At 35.7% G+C, this 26,008-nt stretch overlaps 1 protein-coding gene across 8 annotated transcripts in view; it reads right to left on the bottom strand.

The window, feature by feature from the left end:
- The window catches only part of PAM (peptidylglycine alpha-amidating monooxygenase), a 137,028-nt gene that overhangs the window by 33,844 nt on the left and 77,176 nt on the right, over nt 1–26,008 (bottom strand). For 7 of the 8 annotated variants that reach the window (XM_034072772.1, XM_034072775.1, XM_034072773.1 and 4 more), the window contains 9 exons: nt 22,019–22,104; nt 20,240–20,323; nt 12,103–12,151; nt 11,544–11,611; nt 9,851–9,931; nt 9,663–9,739; nt 9,272–9,375; nt 6,787–6,974; nt 6,030–6,101 (listed from right to left, as the gene is read on the bottom strand). In XM_034072772.1, the coding sequence (XP_033928663.1) occupies nt 6,030–6,101; nt 6,787–6,974; nt 9,272–9,375; nt 9,663–9,739; nt 9,851–9,931; nt 11,544–11,611; nt 12,103–12,151; nt 20,240–20,323; nt 22,019–22,104 (809 nt within the window). The remainder of the gene's footprint in view (nt 1–6,029; nt 6,102–6,786; nt 6,975–9,271; nt 9,376–9,662; nt 9,740–9,850; nt 9,932–11,543; nt 11,612–12,102; nt 12,152–20,239; nt 20,324–22,018; nt 22,105–26,008) is intronic. The other variant, XM_034072771.1, reaches the window with a different exon arrangement.

Raw genomic sequence — 26,008 nt, forward strand, 5'->3', positions numbered from 1 at the left:
CAATATAGTTTTTTTTTTTTTAAGAAAACATGAAAATTATAAAAAGGGAAACTATTTTGCTAATTATAATAATAACAGTAAAATATTTTTGGTGTGTTTTCTATGACTTCATAATTTTTCTGAAATCTTCCTGCAATAATACAATGTCCACTTTCTATTTCTTTGGACATGTAAACGATATTATAAGCAGTTTTTGCAGTTGTTCATTGATAAACAGGAAGCTAAAATACCTTTATAATTTGAAGAGCCAAAGAACCTAAACCAGGTTTCAAACAGTGAAGACTGAAACATTCAATTTAAAATAGCTTCCTTCCAGGCTTGTCAGTAGTGTTCTTCCGCTCAGGTATGCAACTGAAGCACCTCTGCAATTTTTTTTGCTTAGATCTGATGCTCATTTCTTTATTGTGCTGAAGATGTGTTTGTAAGATTATAAATAACCTTATTTTAACCACATCGAAGGCTTATCTTTTATTTACAACTTAGAGCAGGAACGTTTAGTGTTGAAACAAGAAGCAAGTAATTTGCAATTCTGAAGTTTCCTAATTATACTTCTTCAACTGTAAATATTGCTCTTAATACCTTTCAGTAGTGTTTTCCCCCTGAAGGTTTAATTCAGTCAATTTTCTGTTACTTTTGTACTGTATTCAAGGGACTTTATAAAATCTTCCAGAACCAAACATGCAACCTGATCGTGAAAACATCTGAAGATTTTCTCATGTCTGGCCTTAATCTAAAAATGTCTCTAACACCTCATTCTAGGCACTCCACATCCTTTCTCTATCAACCTGAGAAATTTTAACCACTTACCAAACTGAACTTCTCTCTTTACAAACTAGCAAAGGAAAATTATGAGAAATTTATTTTAGAAATCTGTGAAAAACCACATTAAGTCCTATTGTTTGACATTGCTGCCATGGATTTGTTATATAATACTGTCGCAGAAATACATTTCTTAAGCTGAAAAATCAAGGATCTGTCTGCATTCTGATTCTCCTTTTCTCTTCAACACCTATTCTGTAAGAAATAAGAAATAGGAGGCCTTGTAGGCCTTCCTTCATGTTTCCCCCTCTTTTTTCTTTTTTTTTTTTTAAGGACGAAATAAAAGAGAGATGAGGCTGAAAAAGACAAGGTATACCTCCTCCTTTCAGCTAAATTATCAAGAATTTCTACCCCAGCCACAAAAAGCCTTGTTCAGTACCCTTTTATTGTAATAAGTCTTTCACAGAAATGTACTACAGCAAAATATGCAACACAGACATTTCAGTTTCTCAACTCACAGACTCAGCTACAGCCTAGCAAAATATTTCCAGTAGTGTAACAGATACGTTGTGCGAAATATTTGTTTGTATGGGTATTTGTGCTAACTCATGCACAAATACAGCATACAACAACTGCAAATAATTAAAAGGTTAGGCATCCAAGAAGTAATAAATAGCAGAATAATGTGTAAACCTAATTCAGCCTCCATTTTGTATGAATTATGATGTTAATTTTCCTTACAAAGAAACCTCCTCCCACAATCAATCACTATATATTAATATTTAACCCCATTCAAATATTTAACCCCCCAGCACTCCTGAAAAAATGTCTTAACTAAACAGAAAGACATCTCTTAACATTTCTATTCCATCATCTCTGTTTATGAAACACTTACTTACACTAAATTAGCTTCATTGTTACAGCCTGTAAAATGAAATTAGGGTCCATAATCACCGCTACTTTGCTAAAGATTACAGTCAGAATGGTCATTTAGCATCTACTCATTCTAGGTGTTTACCTAGAAATGTCTCAAAATGTGGTTTTAGTTGGTACTTAGCATTATATTTCACATCTTAAATTAAAGCCACATCCAGTCTATTACAGCAGGAGCTGCATATATGCACGAATTATTTCCAGTTATTTGTTTTGTCTATCCTCAAAGCCTAAGAAAACAGATCAGGAAATAACACTTCTCAAAGGTACGCAGCTACCAAGAACCATTCAGCCACTCTGCTAAGAGTCTAGAGTAAAACACTTTAAACAGAGAGCATGAAATTGCCTTAGACCATGAAGTCATATTCTTTTCTCTTTTCTACTTCACTCCCTAAACAGATCTGAATCTCTAGAACAAGTTAGAAGCCCAGGGAGGTGTGTTTCTATTCAACATAATCTCACCACTAGGACAGCAATTCTATATTGCAGACTTAAAGCCCAACTTTATAAAAGCTAACTTCTGAATGCTGGACTTAAGATGTAGTATTATCTTAAATGCAGGAGGTTGAAAGGGATTTCAGTTAAAACAGTTTTGATATGAGTCTAGCTGGGACATTCAAAAAGAGAGATCTTAGGTTCACTTGTATTGAACTTCACTATTCAGTTACCTGAAACTATTTCTGCTCGTGGTAATTGTGAAATAATGGGGGATGAGAGGGAAAAAAACCCTCATACTGGCTGGTTAACTGGCTAATACTGAAAGCAAAAGAATCACAATTTAGACTCACTTCAGATTCTACCATCAGAGGCAAAAATGTATGTTACTTTTTCGCTACCAGCTTTCCTAAACCAGATACAAGCAAAAATTTACTTTTGTAAGTGCCACAGTAAATATTAATACCAGAAGACAAAAATCCTGTCTCTTTCCTCTCCCATGTATGTGTAAATACATGTGTACACACATGCCTTTCTAAAACAAAAAATCAAATCTAATCTTTGATTTATAGTTTATATGCTGCAAGTGAATTTTCAGTTCAAGCCAGCCTTAGTTTTTTTTTTTAACAAATATTGCCCCTCTGGTTAACCATCACCGGTATAGTCCTTGTTTGTTATTAAGAAACTACCCCTGCCTATAGCATTTATACAGCTTCCAGGTACACCAGCAGCTGATTTTCTCAATAGTAAAGACTGCTTCACTGTTTGCATAGCAAAATAGATCTTAAATGTATTATGTTATGCCACAGACTATAGCCAGGAAAGTGTTGAACAAACAGAAAAAAACACATTTAGGCCTTTTTTCCAGAAGTAAAGAAGAGACATCTAGCAGACATGGTGAGCGCTATGAACAGATGCTAGTTTTTCACTACTGTATCTATTGAATACAATTTTATCAAGCTTCTATCTATGAACAACAAAATAAAACATAAATCATATTTGTTTTGCTAGGGACTTTGTGTTTCAGCAGGAACTGGAAACTCTCCAATATGCACAAATGTCTAAATCAATTGCATTTCCTATAATAATTAACTTCGCATGAACAGTTTATCTTCACCAAACAGTGACTCTGTTTCAGAAACAGAGGAATAATGAGGTCAGTTTCATTTAGGTAAGCTCAGTTTAATTTTAACACTACAGAGATTTAGCTCTGTCTTCATGCTAAGTGGTAGTTCACTTTGTGATGGTTACTACTTATTTTGATATATTTACATTGTTTATTAATGTGCCTCTGATAAGTGAAGGCGATGAAACTGAAAATTTAACATAAAAGCAATGATAACACCTGCAGGTGCCAGTATAATGAAATTGCATGTGTGTAGCAGGAAGTACCCTATGCCCAGGCAACCACGTGATAGACACATTATTAGCAGGCAGCTTCTTTCACATGGTGGGCTTTTCTGTTTTCCTTTTTTGAGGCAAATAGATTTAATACTACTCACATCAGAATCTGTCTCTGACCATGCCTCTACCTCCTAGATTTGTAAGGATGTCCAGCTAATAGGATAAATTAACAAGCATCTCAGTTTTAGTGAAATGACAGTTTTTACTTAGTTACCTGAAACAAACAAGGGTAAATTTAAGTTGCTACAACACAGTGAGTCATCAAAGAACAAACATGCAAGACAAAAGACAGAATTATAGAAAAACTGTTGAAGCATTATCTCCAGAGCAAATCAAAGTCTGAATTTACTGATCAACAGCTCGGCAGCAATAGAACTAATCAAAAACCTGAGTTTTGGTGGATCTGTGTTTCGTAGATAAACTTATTGTCCAGAGTATGTCATGCCAGGACATACGGGGAAAAATTTATGTTTTAAGCTTTACCTCAGTGAAAGTATGTATTTGCTTCTGTGCAACTCCCTCCAAACTAGAATTTTCCTGTCCTTGAGACCTTGTTCAAATTTGATTGATATTGGCTGTCTCACTAAAATTACTTGAGGAGATGGACAAACTGGCAACACAATTACAGAAAGCACTTTCTTTTCAAAACCAGACTCCAATTTGTGTGGAATTTTCACAGGCACATTCTACCACAGCACTTTCAGCTTTTGGTATTCCCAGTGTATCTTACCAGGTATTCGTGCACTTGTAGGACCAAACCCCACCTGAAACAGCCACTCACCTTTCCCTTTTGGAGACAAAAATAAAACCAAACCTGATCTAATTTTTCAATTTGCTTCTTTTGCTTGCACACATATAATTCAACTGAAGTTAGAGCTTTATCAATGTAAAAACGAAGCTAGGCTCCTGTAAATGATGGGAGAGTTTATCTTAAACTAACACTTAAAATATGGAATAAAACTCTCTCAAAGAAACTACTGTGTTTTAATATCTCACATTATGAACTCAAGTAATTTCAAATGGACAAAACAATGCAGGGTGTTTCCATGAAAACAGATTAGATGATGTTGTATACTAAACAACGGTCTCAAAAAACAAGACTGCGTTGTAGAAATGTGGCTTTGGGATATGTTTCAAAGACAAATTAAAAAGTTTTTAAAAACAGGACCTTGTTTCAACATTTTGTTTCAAATATTAACAAATTCAGTAAGACTCACAGAGAACAAGCTCATCAACCAAATCCTAATGCACTTATTAATAACAAAGGCGGAGCAGCTTTTCAGTATAAATCTTGGTCTCCATTTACAAGCAGCTAGCTTACTCTGTTCCAGAGTATGCTTAAAAAAATATAACTGTATTTCTTTCTTTAAAAATTCACCTTGAATTGACTAAGGTTAAGTTTCAGATATGGAAGTGTAAATACTGTCTTCAGTAGTTTAAAGTACTTTCAGTCAAGACACTGTTACAGAATCATAGAATAGTTAGGGTTGGAACGGACCTTAAGATCATCCAGTTCCAACCACCTGCCATAGGCACGAATGCCTCACACTAGACCCAGAAGCTAGTTTTTATGTAACTGTAACTTAATTATTGGAGTTAACTTTGCAATATGGCATGTAGAAAATTTAACCCTTACAGAAGATGTTACTAAAAACTCTAAACACTGTCCTAACCTTTTGCCTCATCAAAGGCAAAAAGAAATCTGCATTTAATTTATTTTGAATATATTAAATGTCTGAGCCATGTCTGAACCTCAAGATCGTCTTCTCATTTATATCAAGAAAAATCTTGATATTAAACAAATATTTATCAAATGGCATATGACACACAAAAACTTTAAAATACAGTCTTATTTTAACGTATCTCCCAAACCTATACAACATTCAGCATATTTCTAAAAGCTTTATAACAGTCATGGCTTTTTGTCCTGCAACTAAGTACTACAGACATTTTTGCACAAGTTATGTGCATATACACATATACACAAATGTAGTTAAAAATAGCTCAGTATTAAACAATAGCTGCACTCAATCCAGCACATATACAACCAATATTGAACTGTAAAAACATAGTATTCCCTAATACATATATAGTAATACAAACTAAGAAATAGGGGAGAACTAATAGCAGACAGTCACATATACAATCTAGAGCAGTTACATACTATAGGACTACTTCTTCATGTCCATCCTTTAGGATTGCACTTAAGGGATAAATCACAACCTTCTTTAGCAAATTAAACCAAGAACAGGAAAACCTGATGAGCTTAAAATGCTCTGAAGAATTTTATCTACACAGCTAGAGATCAATGGTAGACTATTTTTTTTAATTATTTCTTATATAGCATTCAATCCTATTAGCTGTACAGAACATTGCAAGTTACACCAATTAAAGATAAACAATAAAACCTTCATAACTTATTAACAATCTGGGTATAATTTCTCAGTATTTTACATTAGTGTGTCCCGTACTTGATATAGAAATAAACAAGTACATACTCTGCTCCAAAATCCCTTCCTCTTCTTTTTTCGCTTGCTGCAGCAAAGAACTTTTATCACTATCCTTGGTTTCTGAAAAATGGAATTAGGATATGATGTTAATCTCTGTATGTGAATGGAATTTTGTATCTTCTGACTGGGAAAAAAAAAAAAGCCCTTCTGAAATAAACATTTGATATTTTACCTATTTACAGTAGTTATACCAAACAATGCAGCAGTGAAACAATTGGAATGAAAAATTAAGATTCATATTTTGCTGCACAGACACATCAGTCAGATTGCTTCTGGGTAATACTACTGCTAGAAATTAAATGCCTGCTGGTGTTCCATATAAACATTTGATTCCCTCCATAACAAAGTAGGGGTAAGGAAAACTATGGAAATGTTACAATTTAATTTTGTAGGAAACAGAAGATAAAGCAAATACTAACAAAGTGTTAATATAAAGTACTGATATTTAGCATAGAAAAGAGGTCAATCGTTTGGGTACACAATTTATGTAACTATAAAAATACACTGGAAATTGGAAGATGACAATAGAAAGAAACAGACAAAAGACTATGACAAATACTTCCAACAAAAACAAGAGAAGAATCCTGTGATGGTCTATAATCAGGGACTTGAATTTTATTCAGAATTGTATCTCATTTGTCTGATGAAAATTTAGCATATCAAAGCAACATAGACAAATACGTCAGTGAGCAAAAAAAGACTGGAATAAAATGCATTTTTTCAATGTTTTATAAGTTATTTTCACCTTCATGGTGTCCATGTGTCATCTTTAGCATATCAGACATGATTTGAATAGGGACATTTGCCTCCTGTGGTATATTTCTGAACAATTCAGGGTTTGCATTCTGTGTGCAGGTCATATATGAGACTGCATGCTTGGCTTCCATATAGTACATAATGTAAAAATTACACATTTCGTCATTGGCTGTTCCCCTACACAACACAGAAAAGATGTGGCAGTTAGGAAAAAAGGAGGAGCTGGATAGAGCTGTTATTCAATTAATCTAACTTGCTTAACAGAGTATTAAATAAAAAGTGGCAATGTCATATTTAGTAGACGTCCCACACTAAAACATTTAATAGCTTCATTGCTGCAAATATCAAGGATTTCTTTCAGCTTACAGTAGACAATACCAGGTGGCACAAACTCCCCAAGTATCTCAGAAATTCCTAACAATTTGAGTTTGATTCTACAGAAAATTGCATCAACTATTTGATCTGCTCTTCTTTCCATTTCCCCAGTATTATCCTCATAGTACCCAGTGTGTCGTCTACTATATACACATTCTGGTGAAATATGACAGAACTGCACCATCCATCATGCCTGCATTCATACAATCCCCTTTCAATCTGGGGCAAATGTAATTTAAAATCGTTGCAAATAACATCTATGTTTCATTTCAGCAGACATCTTTTATGACAGTTTCCCCCCCCCATGTTCAAATGCATCCATTTATTGGCCAATCATACTGGTTCTAATGCAGCAGAACTTAATTTCATTACATATTAGGACACCCTAAATATCTCTTAAAGAGAAGACAGCACTGCAATCTTGAGAATAACTTGATCACAAGCTTTGTAAGGAAGATATGAGTGCAACAAGAATGATTAAACACTGGAAAAATTCCGTTCTTTGATAAATATTGTCCATGCACTTGGAACAGGAGAGGCTCTTTTCTACTGCTACATAATTCTGTCTTCAACAGACAAAAAAGCTGGTATGAGAAATTTTTTTTTTTCTGAAAAATATTCCTTTGTGACACAGACAACACAGGGCCTCTTTGCAACTGTGATCTGTTCCTGCTTTTTTCCTCTGCCTTATGGTTGATATATTTTATTTACAGCTACAATTCTGACAATGGAATAAGCTAGAGCTGTAGAGAAAGGTTTGCAAAATAAAGGCTTTTACATTCACATTTTTTAATTAGCTTTCACAATTAACCACTGAGTCTGCATTCATAAAAAGTTACGGGGGTGGCCTAATAGCTGTTTGCAAAAGACGTCAGTGCTGACTTTTCCAGCAGCATCCCGCAGCATTCATTTATTCACCATAGCAACATTAATGACACCAGCCAGAGGGGAGATATGGGGAACATGGGAAAATAGACTATTTCAAAGGGGAACTGGTATTTTTCCATGCATTGAAAATTTAGCATCCCTTGGAGACCAGAAAAATCAGGCTCTGACTGGGCAAGCTCTAGTTAGAAAGCATTAACTTCACTGTTGGCCTCCCAATATCTGTTACTATAATTGCTTCCTCTTTAAAACTCTAGTAGAAAAGGGGATGTGGAACCCACATGAACTCTGGTTCACCTGACACATTACTGTGTCTAAAAAATACAAAGATCATCCTTCTAAGTATCACAGTAAAAAAGAAAAAAAATCCAAACTCCATCAAGAACAGTTTTAGTAAATTCACAGAAAACTCAGAATGCTTCTATTAGGTATCTGAACTCCTGAGAAACCCTGTTTCATGAATAAATTTAATCTCTCTACTGAGATGCAATATTGGGGTGCTCAGTGCCTTAAATGTCTAAACCCTTGGGGTTCTGCAGCACATACTTCCAGAACAGAGAGACTTCTGCAGAGTATCTTCATTAGTCTATATATGCAGCAAATTCTAGTGCAAAGAACTGGAGCGACTTAAGACAATATTTTTTTTAATATTGCATCTATTTTTATAGTTATATTTATCAACTTCATTTTACAGAACTCTGTCTTCTTCAACTGACAAACACAGTTCAGGTTTTCCTATTGATCATTATTAGTCATTTATGGCTTTGTTTTGATAAAAGCATGTATATGTTTACATTGAAATAATGGTAACTCGTATATTATTTCACATTTTAAAGTCAGATTTCAAAATGTATCAGAATTTTATAAATTTCCATTAATTTTCTTCTGAAATAAGAGAAATTGTGATGCTTTATTATTTTGCCTGAAACAGTCCGTAACTTCAGCTTACTAAAAATACATTTTTTTAGACTTGATGACTCCTGTTAAGTGTATATCAGCCCAACATCTGAGTAAGGTGCTTGGTAGCATAGCTTCTGAACACTTCAGCGAAGTGAGGGCAATGAATGTTGTGTAGAGTTAAATATCTAGCACACTAGATAGCAAAACAGAACATTCTGGTAGAATTTAACAATTAGAATTATCCTGAAAGGAGACATGAAACAAGAATATTTCTAAATGTAACCAACAACATGGAGCAAATAGAGAAAATTTACCCGATGTGCGTCTCTGTAGTTCTGCCTTCACCACTGAAAACACATCTAGCTGCTAGGGTATCATCATAGCTAACATCCACAGGATGTTCTACTGGATAGAATGCCTGAAAGAGAGGATGATTCACCCTAATCAGTAAAAGCATCTCATATTATTTACATCAACACCCACACACAAGAATAACTGCTACACATCTGAAAAGTAACTTCAGGATGGTTTGTGCATCGTAATGTAACCATGATAATGCTGGGCAATATTCACTTTCTACTGGCACAACATGTACCAGTGGAAACAGCATGAGGTGTATCTATGGGTACATGACTGTCAATTCATCTTCCTGGTTTTAAATAAAGATAATCAAAATTTATATTTAGAATTAAAAAAACAACCAACCTGTGGTAGTTGTGGACTCTGTCTACCAATCAATGTCCATTGACCATTTCTCACTCTGTATCCACTCACTACTTTACCTATAACATACCAATACACATGTGAACAAGAGACATCTAAAAAAATATGCTGTAGTGTTAGCATTTTTCTGTTAAGTATTTGATATAGCCATGTTGCAATAAAACTCTTACCTAATCTGTGTGTATGAACTCTGTAGGCAAAAAGGTGCATTGGAAACCTTTTGTAATGGCAGGCAATGTCTGCATCAACTGCTGTTAAAATATGACAGCAATAAAGAAAGAAAAAAACATTAATTATCAGAGAAAAGGTACACTAATGTACTTCATTCAATATGGTTTACAAAAGGTATACCTACACTGGACAACATGTAATTTCAAACTATATTGGATAACAACTTATGCATCTGCCATATCTATATGATGACATCAGGTCACTTGAAAATGACCTTCTATGATGATGTACATAAAAAATGCGACTGAAACTTAGCAGTGTTTTTTCCAGCAAATGCTGCTGCTATCTAGCAAAGTAATAGACTTGCTTACAGACTATGTAACACTTAAAAGAGGATCACTTAAAATAAATACAGCTATGGTAAACAATCTACTCAGGAGAAAATGAAAATAAACTGGTACCATTCTAAAATGATACAATTTATAATGAAGTCTTGATTGTAAGATCTTATGGATCTAGGCCCAGTTTTAAAGATTCAGGGTTAGATACAGACTTTGGCAGAGAAGTGCTACACTTAGCACTACACTTGTGTTAGGAGCATACAGAGAAATTCTTCTGCTGATGCCTCTCTGAGACTGGCTGGCTGAGATAAATGCAGCCAGAGAGACTGGCTGCATTCTTCCTTTTATAAAAAACATTCTGATCTTCTGAAGTACTGCAAGTTTTATTGAGCAGGCACAGAATCTTATTTCCCTTTCCCACCCCCCTTCAAGTGAAAACGTATCTGCAATGATCAAATATCTTTAAGGGAGTATAAGGAGGGTGGTTTCTTTTGATGTTTTCATACTGAAGAGCAAATTCTGTTAAGCTTCAATTCAAATTGAAAAAGATTTCAAGTGGCTGAATTCACTTAACAGTTGAACTCAGCTGGGCATTTGACCACCTCATCCTATTTAGGCAGCTAACTGCAAATGGTAAAAATAGTGTTCTCACATATTTTACTTAGAATGCCAGTTTAGCATAGGCAAATATGGACTCAGTGATCAAACTCCTTAAAACAGAACATTCCATGCTAGCTTGAAGAAATGCTATTGGGACTATACAAGCTGAACTTCAGGTAAAATCCACTGAGTAGAATTTGTTTGGGAACATTGTTGTACAATGTTTTTTCGGCATTTTGACATTTTAACCACGTAGGAACATATGAATAAATTCTTTAAAGAACAGTTCCTTGCTGGTAGAAATTAATTTATTAAAACTGAACTCTTGGTAAACCACAAATAGCATGATTGGCAAATATTTATGAAGAACAGTCCAAAAAATTGTATGGGTTTTTCGTTTTTTATTTTTTATTTTTGTGGGATGGTGAGAATAAGAAAAGAAATAGTGCTTTTTTTTTTTTTTGTAAAATATTAAGACAAAAATAAAATACTCAGAAGATTTCTAGAAATGTCAGTATTGCACAGATCACTATTGTTCTCTACATTGTCTTCTACAACACTGATCACTTTTGCTGATGTAGTTACCAGGAAATATGATACAATTTTAGAATTATAACTATTTTTTGTCATCATTTGTTTAATCTTTCCATCTACAATTCAGTGAGTCTCTGCTACATTTTCTTACGCAATGAGCAGTAAAAATAAACCAGATGCTAAAATTACATAATCACTTTGTAGCATTACAACTCACCTTTCTCGCCTGGTGGTATTACAGTGTTCACAGACATCATAAGATACATTCCAGCAATCAAAGGCTGCCTGCAATTCAAAACTCAAGCTGTGCTAATCAAGTCCATTTCAAAAATGACTGCAAGTGACACGATACACATTTACCACCAATTTCTAAACAAATTATGTCTGAAACTGGTCTACTGAGAAAGCAGCTGAAACACAGCACTTCCCTCTCCATACTCTTTTTCATACAAGCTGCAAATTTTAAAGCATCTTCTACAAAACATGTGAAAAACAACACGATCACCTACACACTTCCTGTCCCTGTCCCAGATTTTTAAATATGAAGTTCTTAAACTGGATTAACTCGGTACTGATAGCACTGTTTCATCAAGTTGCTTAGCAGAAACAAAAATTTTTGCCAACAAATGACACATAGCTTCAAAAATCTTAATATTGTGATGCATGTATTACTTTTATTTTACACTCTTTCACAGGAATCTAAAGGAGGGGTTTCCATGCCTTCTGTTCCAATGAAAAAAAATTGTAAAATTTAAGTATTTTCAGGAGATACTTACTTCTGATGTGTCAGATGCAAAGTTACACCAGAGCAGTCCTTGTGTTTGTCTGTACAAATCACAAAATGGTATAATCATTTACAACTGAAACCATACAAAATTATTACATATTAGTAACATTATTCTGCTGTATAAAGAATACCACAAGACAAAATAAGTTTTAATTTTATTGTTTGCAGTAGAACTTTCATACTATGGAAACATTACCCAAATTCATACAAATCTGAATACAGTGCTGCATTTGTAGCAAAATCCTAATATAGAAAGAAACTAGTGGATGAAAAACTAACTGCTTTTTTGGCATTAGATACTGTAGATCTTTATGAAATACAATCTATGAGACGAAACAGCATCATTTTTACAACAGCAGAAAAAGTTGTTTGCTTCAAACAAATCTGTATTTTGAGAAAAGCTAGAAAAATTAAAGAATTGTGGAAAAATAATGGTTTCAGCCAGTAATAATGAAACAACCAGAAATACCTCCAATAAAGTCACCACATGGTTTTGAGATACCAATACAGAGAGCAATTCTGTTTGACACTGGACATCCCAGAAGGCAAGTAAAAAAAGTTAATTCATTTGTTCATGTACTGTACCAGCATTATCTAATGTGTTTGACATTTTAATTTAAACATACTAAAGTTTTGAAAGTTACTGTATTTTGGTTGGTGATCTGGAAGTTCAAACTTCATTTTTTTTCAAGAAGTTCCCTTTCTTATGTTTATACCAAAACAGCTCTAGTTAGAAGATAGATGTAACACCAAAGTCGGTAAACAGAAAATGCTGAAAAAATACACTCTAACAATATATGCTTCATTTAAGAAAGAGAACACAGTAGCTATGGATCTGCTGACAAGTGATAATTTGGGAGAGATTTTCTTCCATCAGCATCTATGTTCAGAATTGAAAAAAACATTGCATTTGAACAGAAGAAAGGATAATAACTAGAGTGGGACAAACCAGAGACTTTCTAGGTTAAAAAATACCAGTTTAGCTTTTCAGATATTAGCTACTTTAGTCACACCACACTTCATTATTAAAGGATAATACTACGTTTGGGTTTTACCACCATTAACAATAGAATTTAATTCTAATATGTTTACTAAGTAGAAAGCTACTGTTTTTACAAAATGTATAAATCAGTGCATATGTTATGCAATTGAAAAAACTGCTACCCCATTTTCACTAGGTTCTCACAGTAATCATCATGGCATCTGAGAATTCCTAAGTTACTCCAGCTCTGTGTGTCTCAACAAACACTTCTGTATTTAAAAATTCGAATCAATAAATCACAGTTGTACTTTTACAAATAACAACAAGAAGGAAAGTCTTCACTATATATGTGAAAGAAAAATTACAACAGTAGCTTTTTGACTCTACACTAATGGGTGGACTACCCCCTATTGAAGATGCACTGAATGTTTGGAAAGCATGCTTCTCTTTAAACCAAGAGTGATGAATCAGAAGAAAAGTAGCTGAAAATTCAATTGGTGATGCAGAAGCAAAAGAATATCCATTCAATGCAATGATGGTATTTCTGATGGTCTTTGTCAAGCTATATGTTATGTTGCCTGAAACTCAGAGAGTTTGGTACCTATATTCTGCATAAATGACTGAATGCGGGTATGACAGAGTAATAACAAATTCACTTGTAATTACATTAGAAGTATTTTAAGACTATGCATGTAGGTACAAAAATGCAAAACTAGTCAGTCAGCCACTATGCTGCTGTACCATCCACATTTTCTGTTTTATAAAATAGCCAAATAAACAATATATTGTAGAAGATATTTTCATTACAATAACATACAATCCTATGTGCAATTTTTATACAAACATGCTTGTTTGTGCAGAAAAACACTAGCCACTAAAAAATTAAAATAAAATTTAAGCTAAAAATTCCCCAATTTAAAGTACAGTCATTAAAACAGATATAAAAAAATAGTCTTAAAATGTGTTTGGTTTGATTGTTGTTTATTTTTAAGTTACTCATTAAAAATGAAAAATAAAAACACCAAAAATCGCCACATTCATCATATGGTAAGTAAGGAGAGAGGTATCAGAGACGTAAAGAAAAAGAAAAGGTTGAAGGAGAGAAGGGACAGGACCAAATAAAAGACTACGTTATAGTAGATAAGGGGAAAATTACAAAGGCAAGATATAGTCAGCACTGGCTAAAGACAGGAAGAAAAACTGAGCTTATGCCATGCCAGAATAAGCATTAATTTTCAATCACAGATAACAAATGTTGCTTCCAAATGGCCAAGTCATGAATCAAAAAGCACCCTAAGGACTAAGCTATGAGGACAAAAGTAGGAAAATGGTAGAAAACATTCAAAAGAAAGCAATTCTTTGTCCATGGTTTTAGAAAAATGCTCAAGACACGTATATACTGCTCATCCTCCTCTACTCTTCACTGTAGGAAGCTTCAATTACAACCTCAATACAGGTCTTTGTGAAGTCTCTTTTGCTCCACGCTCCTTGTTTCAAACCAATTTTTTTACTAAATTTTTGGCTATTCATATAACACAGGTGATACAGAATTCAGCTTTATCAGTTTAATGCTGTTAGAGTTTGCACTACATAAATTTTAATGGAAGCTGGGAAATGCTTACTTTCTCAGAACATTTTACTTTATTACTTAATGTAATTTAAAATTTAAAAATTTAAAATGCAATCAATAGTTTTGTTTCTCTCAGTTTTGCATCTGCGGTTGAGAGTATCATCACGCTATCTTTTAAACACTGCTGAAAAACTATCCCAAAACAACAAACTCAAACCTAACATATGCCAAATATTAGTCGTGTTTGAAAAATCTACCCCTTATTGTGTCACAGAGTCTTTCTTTTAAAACAGCACAGTGGGAAGAAGGAAATTACTCCAATATATTTCAGTTTGCCAGTATTAAAGTGTTTTCACACTATTTAAATTTTCAGACTATTGAAAAAAAAATCATTCAGTATTTAAATCTAAATTGAGTAATTTCAAAATGAACTGAAGACAGTGGAAAATTAATTATTGCAACTATACAAGGCAATCATATTAATCGTATTATTATATAAGCCTTGGGTGACATGGTTTAGTGTGAGGTGTTCTTGCTCGTGGCAGTGGGTTGGAACTAGATGATGTTAAGGTCCTTTCCAACCCTAACTATTCTATGACTCTATGAAATTATCAAGAGAAACAAATCAGCTTCTGATCTGCAGTGCTCTGGCCAGAGTAAAATAATAGATAGATACATTGGTGTAGTCTTCTAAGAAATTCTTGCACCATGTTATTATTTTGTCTATGGTTATATATAGCCATGACTGAGCTAAACATTTTTTTAACAGTTACAGAGGTATGATTGAAATGCTGTTTCTTTGTTTCTTCCTTACACTTGACCTCCTTGAAAGACTGAAAGCTGCTGAACTGTCCATCCAAGAATGGTGACTGCAGTGAGGCCATGCTTATTCCCTGTGCTGACTCTTTCCAAACTTCACTGTGTGACTGAAGCAAAAATATCCATAATGCACAAACCAAGCCGAAGGTGACCCACCTGACTGAGGAGGGAAATACAACAGACATTGTGTATTTGGACTTTAGTAAGAGTTCTGACACTTTCCCATAGAATCTTCCTGGAGAAACTGGCTGCTCGTGGCCTGGATAAGTGTATTCTTCAATGAGTAAAGAAATGGCTGGATGGCCAAGTGCAAAGAGTGGTGGTAAATGGTGTCACATCTAGTTGGCAACTGGTCACTAGTGGTGTCTCTCAGGGCTCAGTATTGGGGCCTGGAGGTGCTGACTGATGTTGCTGAGCATAAGCCAGCTTGTGCCCAGGCAGCCAAGAGGACCAATGGCATCCAACCTAGTTTAGTATGTGATTCTATAAAAATCTTAAAGATTCAAGTCTGTCAGTCCAGCTGACTGGAATTACTTTGATTTGTTTGTTTCAGCTATTTAGCAAATATGCACTGCTCTGGGACAAGTAAGTTACTACTGGCAAAGACTGGGAAAAGCGTTTTTATATACCTCAAGAACAGGTTCTGTGAAAGTCAATTGTCAAGGCAGTTTCCAACCCAGATGAAACTAGAAGGCAAGCTTATGACTGTGTTTTGTGTGCTGTGCATATATAACACAATCACACTAAATATTCCCTGCTTTTATTTACCTATGTAAACAAAAATCAATACTGCATGTTAAATGCTTAAATTAGTTAAAAAGAATTACCTATGCTGCTCCTGCTAAATCCTGTTTTCTAGGAGAAATATATGAAATACTAGAAATACAGTGTGTCAAATGGAACACTCATAACTGAGGAGAAGCCGAATTATCCTAAAAAGAAATGAGCTTTCTGTAGGCTGATTTCGATAAAACTTCCAGTCCAAGTCCAACAGGCTTCCTGTCAGTCTGTCTATCTCTTTAGTTACATGTATGATAATCTGCCATGGAAGCTGAGGCTTCTAGGGCTTCCTAGATACTTAAAATTCTGTGTGGTTTTTTACTTAGAAAAATAAAGACTTCTCAAAAGCTTTTTTTTTCTGTTTTTTTTTTGCACTCTGAGTACATGTTTTATAAATTACAGGGCACACTGTTCAAACCCTTCATTAATTTTTTTCATTGCTCTATTTCTAATACTTAATAGAAATAGTACAATATTTATATGTGGCTACTAGAATACTTGAAAGCTTTCACTGTAGCAGAATGGTCCTTTTCTTTTCTTATGAAGTTCCAAACCCCTTGTTATTTCAAAGTCAGACCTTCGATTTGTACCAGAATCTCCACATATGGTAGAATTGGCTTTGCTTCATTAAAATTAGAAGCAGTCTCAAAGATGGAGCACAACCTCTGAGCAAGGCAATTCCAAAGCTAACGCCCACTGGGAATTAATTTTACACAAGTTACATTTAAAAAGACAAAGACATGTAGCACAAAATTTAACTTGAAGTCTTGGTAAAAAAAGAGACAAATTCATTATGCTGCTTTCAGTATTTGATACATAAAAGAAGACCAGCTGAGTCAGTTTTTTTTCATGAGAGTCAAGGTGCTTGCTCCTGCTAATCTGCTCACTCATCCAGAATCTCAGCAAAATTGTTTTCAAAAGTCTAGTAACATGAAAATGAAACTCTACCTTTATTTAGTCTGTGAAAAACAAAATACAAGCACAGACTCCCTGGTGCCATTTTCACAGATTTCCAAATAGAAAAGAGGCAAACAATTGTTGATCCTGATGTGGTATAATTTTTCTAGCAAACAAATACCTTGGTACAGGTCACAGATGACTGATTTCCTGAAAGGAAACCATAAAGTACTGTAGACATGAATATTCAGGAGTGTGCAGAATTAATTTTACCCAAGGCACCAATGTTAAGCCTTCTGGTTATCAAAGAGAAGCACACGGAATCCAGTGCTCAAAATAAGGTAGAATATTTTTTATTTTAAAAATAATATATCAGATTACTGAGTAAAAGGCGCCGAAATAAAACAGAAGGCATCCTGCCATACTCTTTAAACTTTGAAAGAGTACATGAAACTAGTATCTCCTATATTACAGTCCACACTTCTTAAACTTTCATATTTTTCAGGTTTATATCTATAACACTGATTATTCTAAGCCCTGCACAAATATTCTAGGCAAAAAATAAAAAAAGTGCTGCTGTAAAACTAAGTTTTCACTACCAAGTTAATTTATTAATAAAACTTTCCAAATACATCCTCAACTAATATGTAACAGAGGGTGCTGATCTTATCTGTTTCTGTTTTGTTGTTTGTTTTTACTGAAGAGTGAAAATGAACAGTGTCCCCAAGCAATAATGAAGAGCAGGCTCTTAACTATCATGCTCTCTTTAGAGGTTTTTAGCTTCAATTATTTGTGATTTGAGCAGGCAAACAATCTCACTGTCTGTAATGATCCATCTGAATTGTCCCATGAAAATAAACTCTGTCAACTTCAGTTGCACACATTTGTATTTGTGCTCCGCACTGTTTAAAGTGCTGGCACCCTCAGTTTATTTCTTCCTCATCCTCCTTCTCTTCCTCCTTCTCATTACCATTAATGCCTTCATGCTACATTTTATCTTTAAATCATGGTAAGAAACCATACCTTCAGCTTCAGACAGTGCTGCTGAAAAACCTGAGTATTGCTGAAACCTTGCCAGTGTTTTATGGCAGAAAGGCTGCAGGGCACCCAGAAGCTAGCAGCAACAGGCAAATTTCTTTGTCCAAACCAATTACAACACGTTGATCATTTACCGTGGTACCACAGAAGGGTTAGGAGGCTGTTAGCGTAGCTCAAAACTATTGGTGTAATACATATTCCTCCTTTATATTTTTGCTATTACCCAGCTTACTATTACTCCCTTCTTTCAAGTCCAACATATTATCACTTAGCTCATGAGGATCTTCATTCTTGTTTAAATCATACACAGTAATGCACCATAACTGAGTTTGAAGAGAATGATGACCCATGGGTTTTTTTTGTTCTTGAAGGTCAGACAGGCCCTAACCCAGAACTACCACACAGGATGTGATTCACAGAGTGAAAATAAGAATTCATGCATTTCAAAGATGTCAAAACAACACATTTCAGGTTTAAAGATGAAAGCACAACATGAAAGCTAAATAAATAAGTAAGTAAATAAATGCAATTAAACTTGTCCCCCAAAGTCGCAGATAATATCTCAATGTGTATTAATGAAATCCAAATTTCAGTAAACCAGTATTATAACGTACGGGCCGCGTGAGCAGGCAATGAGGTGGACTGAAAATTGGCTGAATGGTTAGGCCCAGAGGGTGGTGATCAGTGGTGCAATGTCTAGCTGGAAGATGGTAACTAGCAATGTACCCCAGGGGTCAATACTGTGCCCACTCCTGTTGAACATCTTCATTAATGACATGGATGACAGAACAGAGTTTACCCTCAGCAAGTTTGCATAGGGCACCAAACTGAGAGGAAATGCTGATACCCCAGAGGATTGTGCTGTCATCCAGAGGGACCTGGACAGGTTGGAGAAATGGCCCCAGAGGAGCTCTGTGTAGTTCAACAAGGGGAAGTGCAAAGACCTGCATCAGGCACCAGAACATGCCGGGAGCAGCCCAGCTGGAAAGCAGTTTGGCAGAAATGGATCTGGGGGTCCTGGTGGACACCAGGCTGAAGATGAGACAGTGATGCGCCCTTGCTGCAAAATACCCTAAGAGTGTCCTCAGCCAAACTACTGCCAGCAGGTCAGGGGAGGTGATGCCTCTCTGGTGTGTTGAGGCCACACCTGAAGTGCTGGGTCCAGGGCTGTGTTCCCTAGTATGAGAGAGACATGGATGTACTGGAGAGTCCAAGGAAGGGCCATCAAGATGATGAGGGGACTTGAAGCATCTCTCGTAAGAGGAGACAGCTGGAAATGTTCAGCCTGGAGAAGAGAAGGACTGGTGCAAGGAAGAATCTTACCCATGTACAAACAAATCCTGCAGGGAGAGTGTAAGGAAGATGTAGCCAGGCTCTTTCTAGTGGTGCTCAAGTGACAGGACCAGAGGAAATGAGCACAAACTGAAATACAGGAGGCTCCTTCTGAACATCAGGAAACACTTTTTGACTGTGAAAGTGACTGAGGATGGGCACAGGCATTTCTGGAGATATCAAAAAGCCACCTACAACTGACTGTTGGTTGCCCTTCTTGAGCGGGTGGAGGATGGATGAGACAACTTCAAATATTAAAAGATACCATCTGATAGTTACAACTTTTTCCAAACACAAATACTGTGATTGGCCGCTGAATGTCATCTTTCTCACCAGCTATTCAAGTAAGGTGACAGGTTAAGGGTGTTCATATGTATTTGTTTCAACTTTCTTAAAGAAAACTGAATTCAAAAAACTGAATTATACAGGGAAAAATAGGTTTCTCCCTACACTTCAAATTATTGCTTCTTCCTTACTTTAAGTCATTTGCTTTATATTTTTTGAAGGTAAAAATATCTGTTCACATTTTAAATATTTACAGAGATAGAGGAAGTTTATAAAGAAGTCAATTTAATAGATAAACTTTATTACAAGTACGCTTACTGATCTTTATGTTTGTGAGTGACACTCACAAGAAAATTCTTTTCTACAGGTAATGTAAATATTTTCAATGCTTTAACTGATAGAACAAATTTCCAAAATACATACCTCTAAATGCACTAATATCCCCGTAGTGCACCTGGAGAACAAAAAATCTGCCACCTGTTTCTCCTCCAACTCTGAATCCAACACCTAAGAGAAGGAAAATGCATTGTTTTCAGAAGCAATACAGTGTAAGATGGTTCACCACTGCTGACCATATCTAAAAATACAAATCATTGTAATGGCTTTGAGTGAAGGGGTAAAAAATTTCACTGAGACAACAGTGAAGAAAACATTATCCTGAAAACTGAGAGAACAACCACCACAACACATGTTCCCAAGTAGACTAAAGCTAAGACCGTAACTTAGGTATTAATGAGCAGATATCAGCAAAGGGTTCTCACAATCTAAGAATGTGAAAACAGTTTTGAGATATATATAGATAAAAACACACCATACATTTGGTTTGGGTTTTTTTTTTTAATTAAATTATCAAATTCTGCCATCTTTGTAGGATTTGGTAGAACTCATTTCTCATGCAACCTCTGAATGGCACAAATTGATTAACAGACATTAAGAACACACTGAGAATGAAAACATATAAAGAGCTGCAGTAAAGTCTTCTTTTACATTAATTATGTAAATCAGGATTGTATGCAGAAAAAAACTGGAGGAAATGATGAAGCTATGTTACTTGTTGACAGAAGTAAGCACGGGAACAGAAGAAAACAGAATTAAGAATTAACTTGAAATAACGAAATTGTGAAATAGCACCACCAGAATTTCTATTAACTGATTCTACAATGAACGCCCTTCAAAAGAAGTGGAGAAAGAAATTTCTTCTTATTTGGTTACTAGATCCCACTGCCCACAGCAAAGCCTACTTATAAATCGGCCTACAGACTCCCTGCACATAAATGTAGAATCATTACGAACCCTCTCCACAAACCTTGCATTTATGGACAGTTTAGAGACAAGAAAATTATTACTAGTTGGTGTTTAATAGCAAAGCTTTCATAGAGTCCTCCAAGCAAAATTATTTTTTACTTGACATTCTGATCACCAAATCAAATAACACTTGTGCTGGTAAGTGTATAAACTGATTACTAAAAATAAACCTCTTCATGAGGTGCACTGCTCCTGGTTATGAAAAGAGGCAGTAAAAAAGATCAAATAAAAAAATATGTATAATTCAGTCTTTTCAGACCAAGGCTGCGTAGATGATGGGTATTTCTAGGACTCTTAGCATTTATTAGAAAGAACAACTTCTATCTTCTAGGCATACCATTACAAGTAGCTTAAAAAACTCTGACAGAATCCAGCAAAGCTATCTATCATACAACAAAATCAGTATGTAAACCTGTTGCTCAAGCACATCAAAGCATGAAGAAATGAAAAGCACATAAAGATGTCAAGCATACTTAAGACACAGAAAAAAATCAGTATTTAGATTGAACTTGTTTGCACTTTCCCAAAACACACAAAAATATTTTAATGCCGTTTGTGTGCTACTGAAACATAAATATCCTTCCAATAACATACAGTACAAAATGCAAGATTAATGCTATATAAAAATAAAGCATTATATTATGACCATTATCCCTACCTTAGCCTTTCTTGCCCCCTACTGAAACCCATAATATTATAGCAAACAGGATGAAAAAAAAAAACAAACCCAAGTATTTTAGCTAGTGTATTTATAGTATATGAGGTTGATGTTTATACAGTTTTGACTAGACATAAACATTTTATACAAGGTTCCTGTATATGCCAGGTGCTTATTTCCACATACTCTTCTCTCCCTTGCCCCTGGCACACAAGAACTTCACGCTAAAGGCACAGTACCTTCCGGTAGCCTGGTGGGTGGAGCATTTCTTGCCCAAGCATACAAAATATTAGATTTGTCTTTGCATGTTCCTTCATCACAGTCCCTAAAAACATGAGGGAAGAAAACAAAAGGGTACATGATCTTTTAATTCTTAAATCAGAAAGGACAGGTGAATTACATGCAAAACCACTACTTTTAAGATCTATGGAGATATTTTTGGATGCATGATGATTAAGCCCTTTTAATGCAGGCTGCTTTCTCAGGTATCATTAGATCCTTCTTCTTTTGGTGTGTGCCCCCCCCCCCCCCTTATGATAGTGTTAGGAAAACATGGCCAAAACTATAGAGATTTCTGGTAGTCCCTATCAAACTAGCAGTGAGTGATGGAAACAAATAATGGAATCTTTTGTGAAAATGAACTGCACGAAAATATCTAGCACTATTAGCTCAAGTGGCAAAAAATGACAATGGCTGCTACTTTTATACAGAGGGACTGGACTTGTGCACAAAGCAGAAAGAAACACACAAGACACCAAAGTTTTAAGTCAAAATTGATATTTAAAATTCATTGAAAAATTACTGACAAAAAAAAAAGCAGCTATATATGGACCAGCTGGTAGGAGGCACTCATGCTCTTCTTCCCTGTACTTACACCAAGTTCACTGCTTTAAGTTAGTTTTATTCCATTGCACAACTTCTTGCATTCCATAAACAGAAAAATCACACATACACACACAAACAAACAAACAGGTCACAAATATTTACAGTAACTGAGAGCTCCAGAGCTGTTCCTAGCCTCTGCAACACCTTGCAGGCAACCATAAAGGTGGAACGTGAAAAACTCCCACAGACTCTTGAGTTCTAGACACCTTGAACCTGCAAAAACTGATAAACCTGAAGCACAGACACTACCAGATTTGCAAAAGGCCAGTCAGAAACAGTTGTACAGACAGCATAACGTACTGGGACCACAGCCAAGACTGCCACATGTAGGTGTAGGTTACAGGATGATATAAACAAACAAGGATCCCTGAGAAGCTTTCCAAACACCCACACAGAAGCACTTCTCAATCCTGTATTAGAGAAAGGGCTATTTAGAGTCTATTTGTACCTTCTTCACTGGTAGAGCACTGTACCACTGAGCACAGTGTGAAAGTAATTCTGCAGGTGCAGCACACCTAGTATGACACCTAGAAAGCCTCAACCTCAAACTAGTCAGACTACACCAACTGATCAAGCAGGCTGATATCCATGCAGAGACTTAAATGCAAACCAAAATGGTACAGCCCCTTCTCTGTTTATTACTGCTGGTAAAACCTGGCAAACCTGGGAAAGACCTGGAAAAAACGCTTTTATACATAAAGAGCAGTTTCAGTCACTTTAAATCCTGGGCAAAATAGTCTCTACAGTGTGAGAAGGAGCATAAAAAAAGATCAGGACTATTACTGGATGCAGGCTTAGTAACATTTCTGTTGAGAATGCATGAGTCATTTCTGCCACCTTCGAGAACAAATGATGATGATGCTTTCCAGGTGCTATCCCAGGAATAATCAGTTCTTCTAGCACATATGAAAAACCACCTCTGTGGCACAGTATGCATATCTGGGATTCCAGGGAGCCTTACTGCAACATAGCTGCTGTGTTTCCCTCGAACAGAAAGCATTGCCATAATCATCAGACCACCAAGATAAAACGGAATGTGCCACTTTTTTTCATTAATGTTGCTCATGACACATCTAGACCTTCACAGCTAGCAGCTTGGTCATCTTCCCCTTCAAACACATCCCAGTGGACAAGCAAAACTCATTTAAAGATTAAGTGAAATGTCTCACCAGTAATGATTCGTGCAGCTTCAGGTAAAAATTGCACAGCTTTCAATTGCTACAATCTAAAAAACCCCAAAGGGATCTAACCAGCTATTGAGTTACTTGGTTTGGAAATGTACTGAAGAGACTGGTTAGGAGGAACAACAGCAGAAACCACAAGCACAGCCACAGTTTTACCAGTACATTCTGGGCCAGCTCGCCTTCATTTATACCATAGTATTTTTTAGGACCACATAAGCTAGGTAAAAATAGTGCATAGGCTGTTTCCTTCTGAAATGCTGACTGATGGAAGGGAAATACTTCAGTGAAGAAAGATAAATACATTATTCTTTCATTATGTTTTAAAAATGGTCAACCTCATATGTAGCCATCAATGCTGGTTTTGAAACATCAAATTTTCAGAAAAAGCAAACCTAGAGGAGACTACAAAGAAGAGTTAAGATAACTAGTTAAGATAACTGATGAACAGAATTAAAAGCAGCAAAGTAGTAAAAAGTATACATGTACAAACAAAAAACAAGCAATCACTGAAATTCATTGCTTCTTTACATGGAAAAAAATAAAGAGATTGTGAGTGGAATGAGTAGCACGGAATACCTCAAAAATTGATTATAGCTGTATAGTACATAGTATTGCACTAACAATTAGTTTTGACTGTGACCAAAATGTGACAGTCAAGGGAGTAGGGGAAAGTGTGGAAATAGAGATGACTGACTGCTTCTCATATATTTGGTTTTTATAAACTCCCCTGGACCTTCCACAGACTCAATTTTGGTAATTTTGGTAAAGGCTCAATTTTGGGTAAGCTCAGGAACTTTTAATGGCACCGGGGTTTTGAGCAATTAAAAAGCAAAATAATTCACTATGTGAGCAAGACCAGTATTTGGTTATCCTTTTAGGATACCTGCATTGCTTAGGACAACAAGTAATTTTCTGTTTGCTTCTTTGTCTATTATACTCAACTTCTTGATTCTAAACAAGAGCTGTAAAAAGAGATAATTGAGAGGACTGAGTGAGAAAAATCATCATTTTTAGTTCTTGAGCTTAACAGTGCAGAGCATTCTGGAGCAGTGACAATGGTAAGAAACTATACTCGTAATTTTTACACTGTCCTCTAGGCAGTGAAATACAAGTACTTCACTGAACCAGTCTTGACATCTTTTGCAGCCTTTACTGAACTACTGATACCAAACGCTTTCAAAAACATGCTCTCCTGCCAGCAGCAGGTGATTACCTACAAACTGTATTTAAACATTTATTTAGATTAGGTAACTGTTTCAAGCTGCCTTGCCTAATCCCAAAATAAAGGCTGTATCTATGAATCATCTCTTTCAAGAGAGCTCATTTCAGTGTTAGGTTTGACGCAGTGCAAGACCTGTCTTGCCAAAAGACTCAGAAGTTCTGAACAATTCAATATTTTCTTTTAAATCATTCAAGTGTATTCTTGACTACCTATAGAGAATCCAAACTTCCAATGAATCAGCTCAGGCATGCTACTTTGACTTCAGCACAGTTTATCAGCTCAGGCAAAACTTGTTGTAGTGGATGAAGTGTTCTTAGGGCTATTATGATCAAGAAACAGAAGCGGCTGTATGTTTTTTCTTAGTGCACTGAGAGCAACCTGAGCAAATGAGCCCTAGAATCCTACTTTATTTCTGTGGAAAGGCCTGAGCATTTCAAGAAGGGAGAAACATCTGTGTTCCCCATTAGACACCGTCAGACAGCCTTTCAGATGGCCAGGGGTATTTGCATGAGCAGCATCAAGTCACCAGAAAAGCCACCAAGCCAGCGTAGCATCGTAGATTCTGCCTCAGCAGTGCTAAGGGCACAGGGCAGTAAATCCCTAGAAGAGTTATCTGGAGGCTGTATCTTCCCCCTCCCATTTTTCCACGTTCAAAACTGGCCTGAATGAAAGTTCACGCCTCAGGGAAATCAATTTTGCCCTTGCATTCTAACTGCTCCTAAAGAACTATTTTTCCATAATACACCTAGCCCATGATGGTATGAAAAATAGTTCTTGAGCTAGTACATTTCAATGTTCTTACAACTGATTACGAAACATCTGAGTAATGTTGCCCAGAATTACAATGAAGAAACTACGATAAGGCAAAAACTCCATTATAGTATACCTTATTTGAATAAAAGCTGGCTATGTAAAAATGTTCATCATGTAAACTGTAG

This window comes from Melopsittacus undulatus, chromosome Z, assembly GCF_012275295.1.
Source record: "Melopsittacus undulatus isolate bMelUnd1 chromosome Z, bMelUnd1.mat.Z, whole genome shotgun sequence".
Classification (NCBI taxonomy): Eukaryota; Metazoa; Chordata; class Aves; order Psittaciformes; family Psittaculidae; genus Melopsittacus; species Melopsittacus undulatus.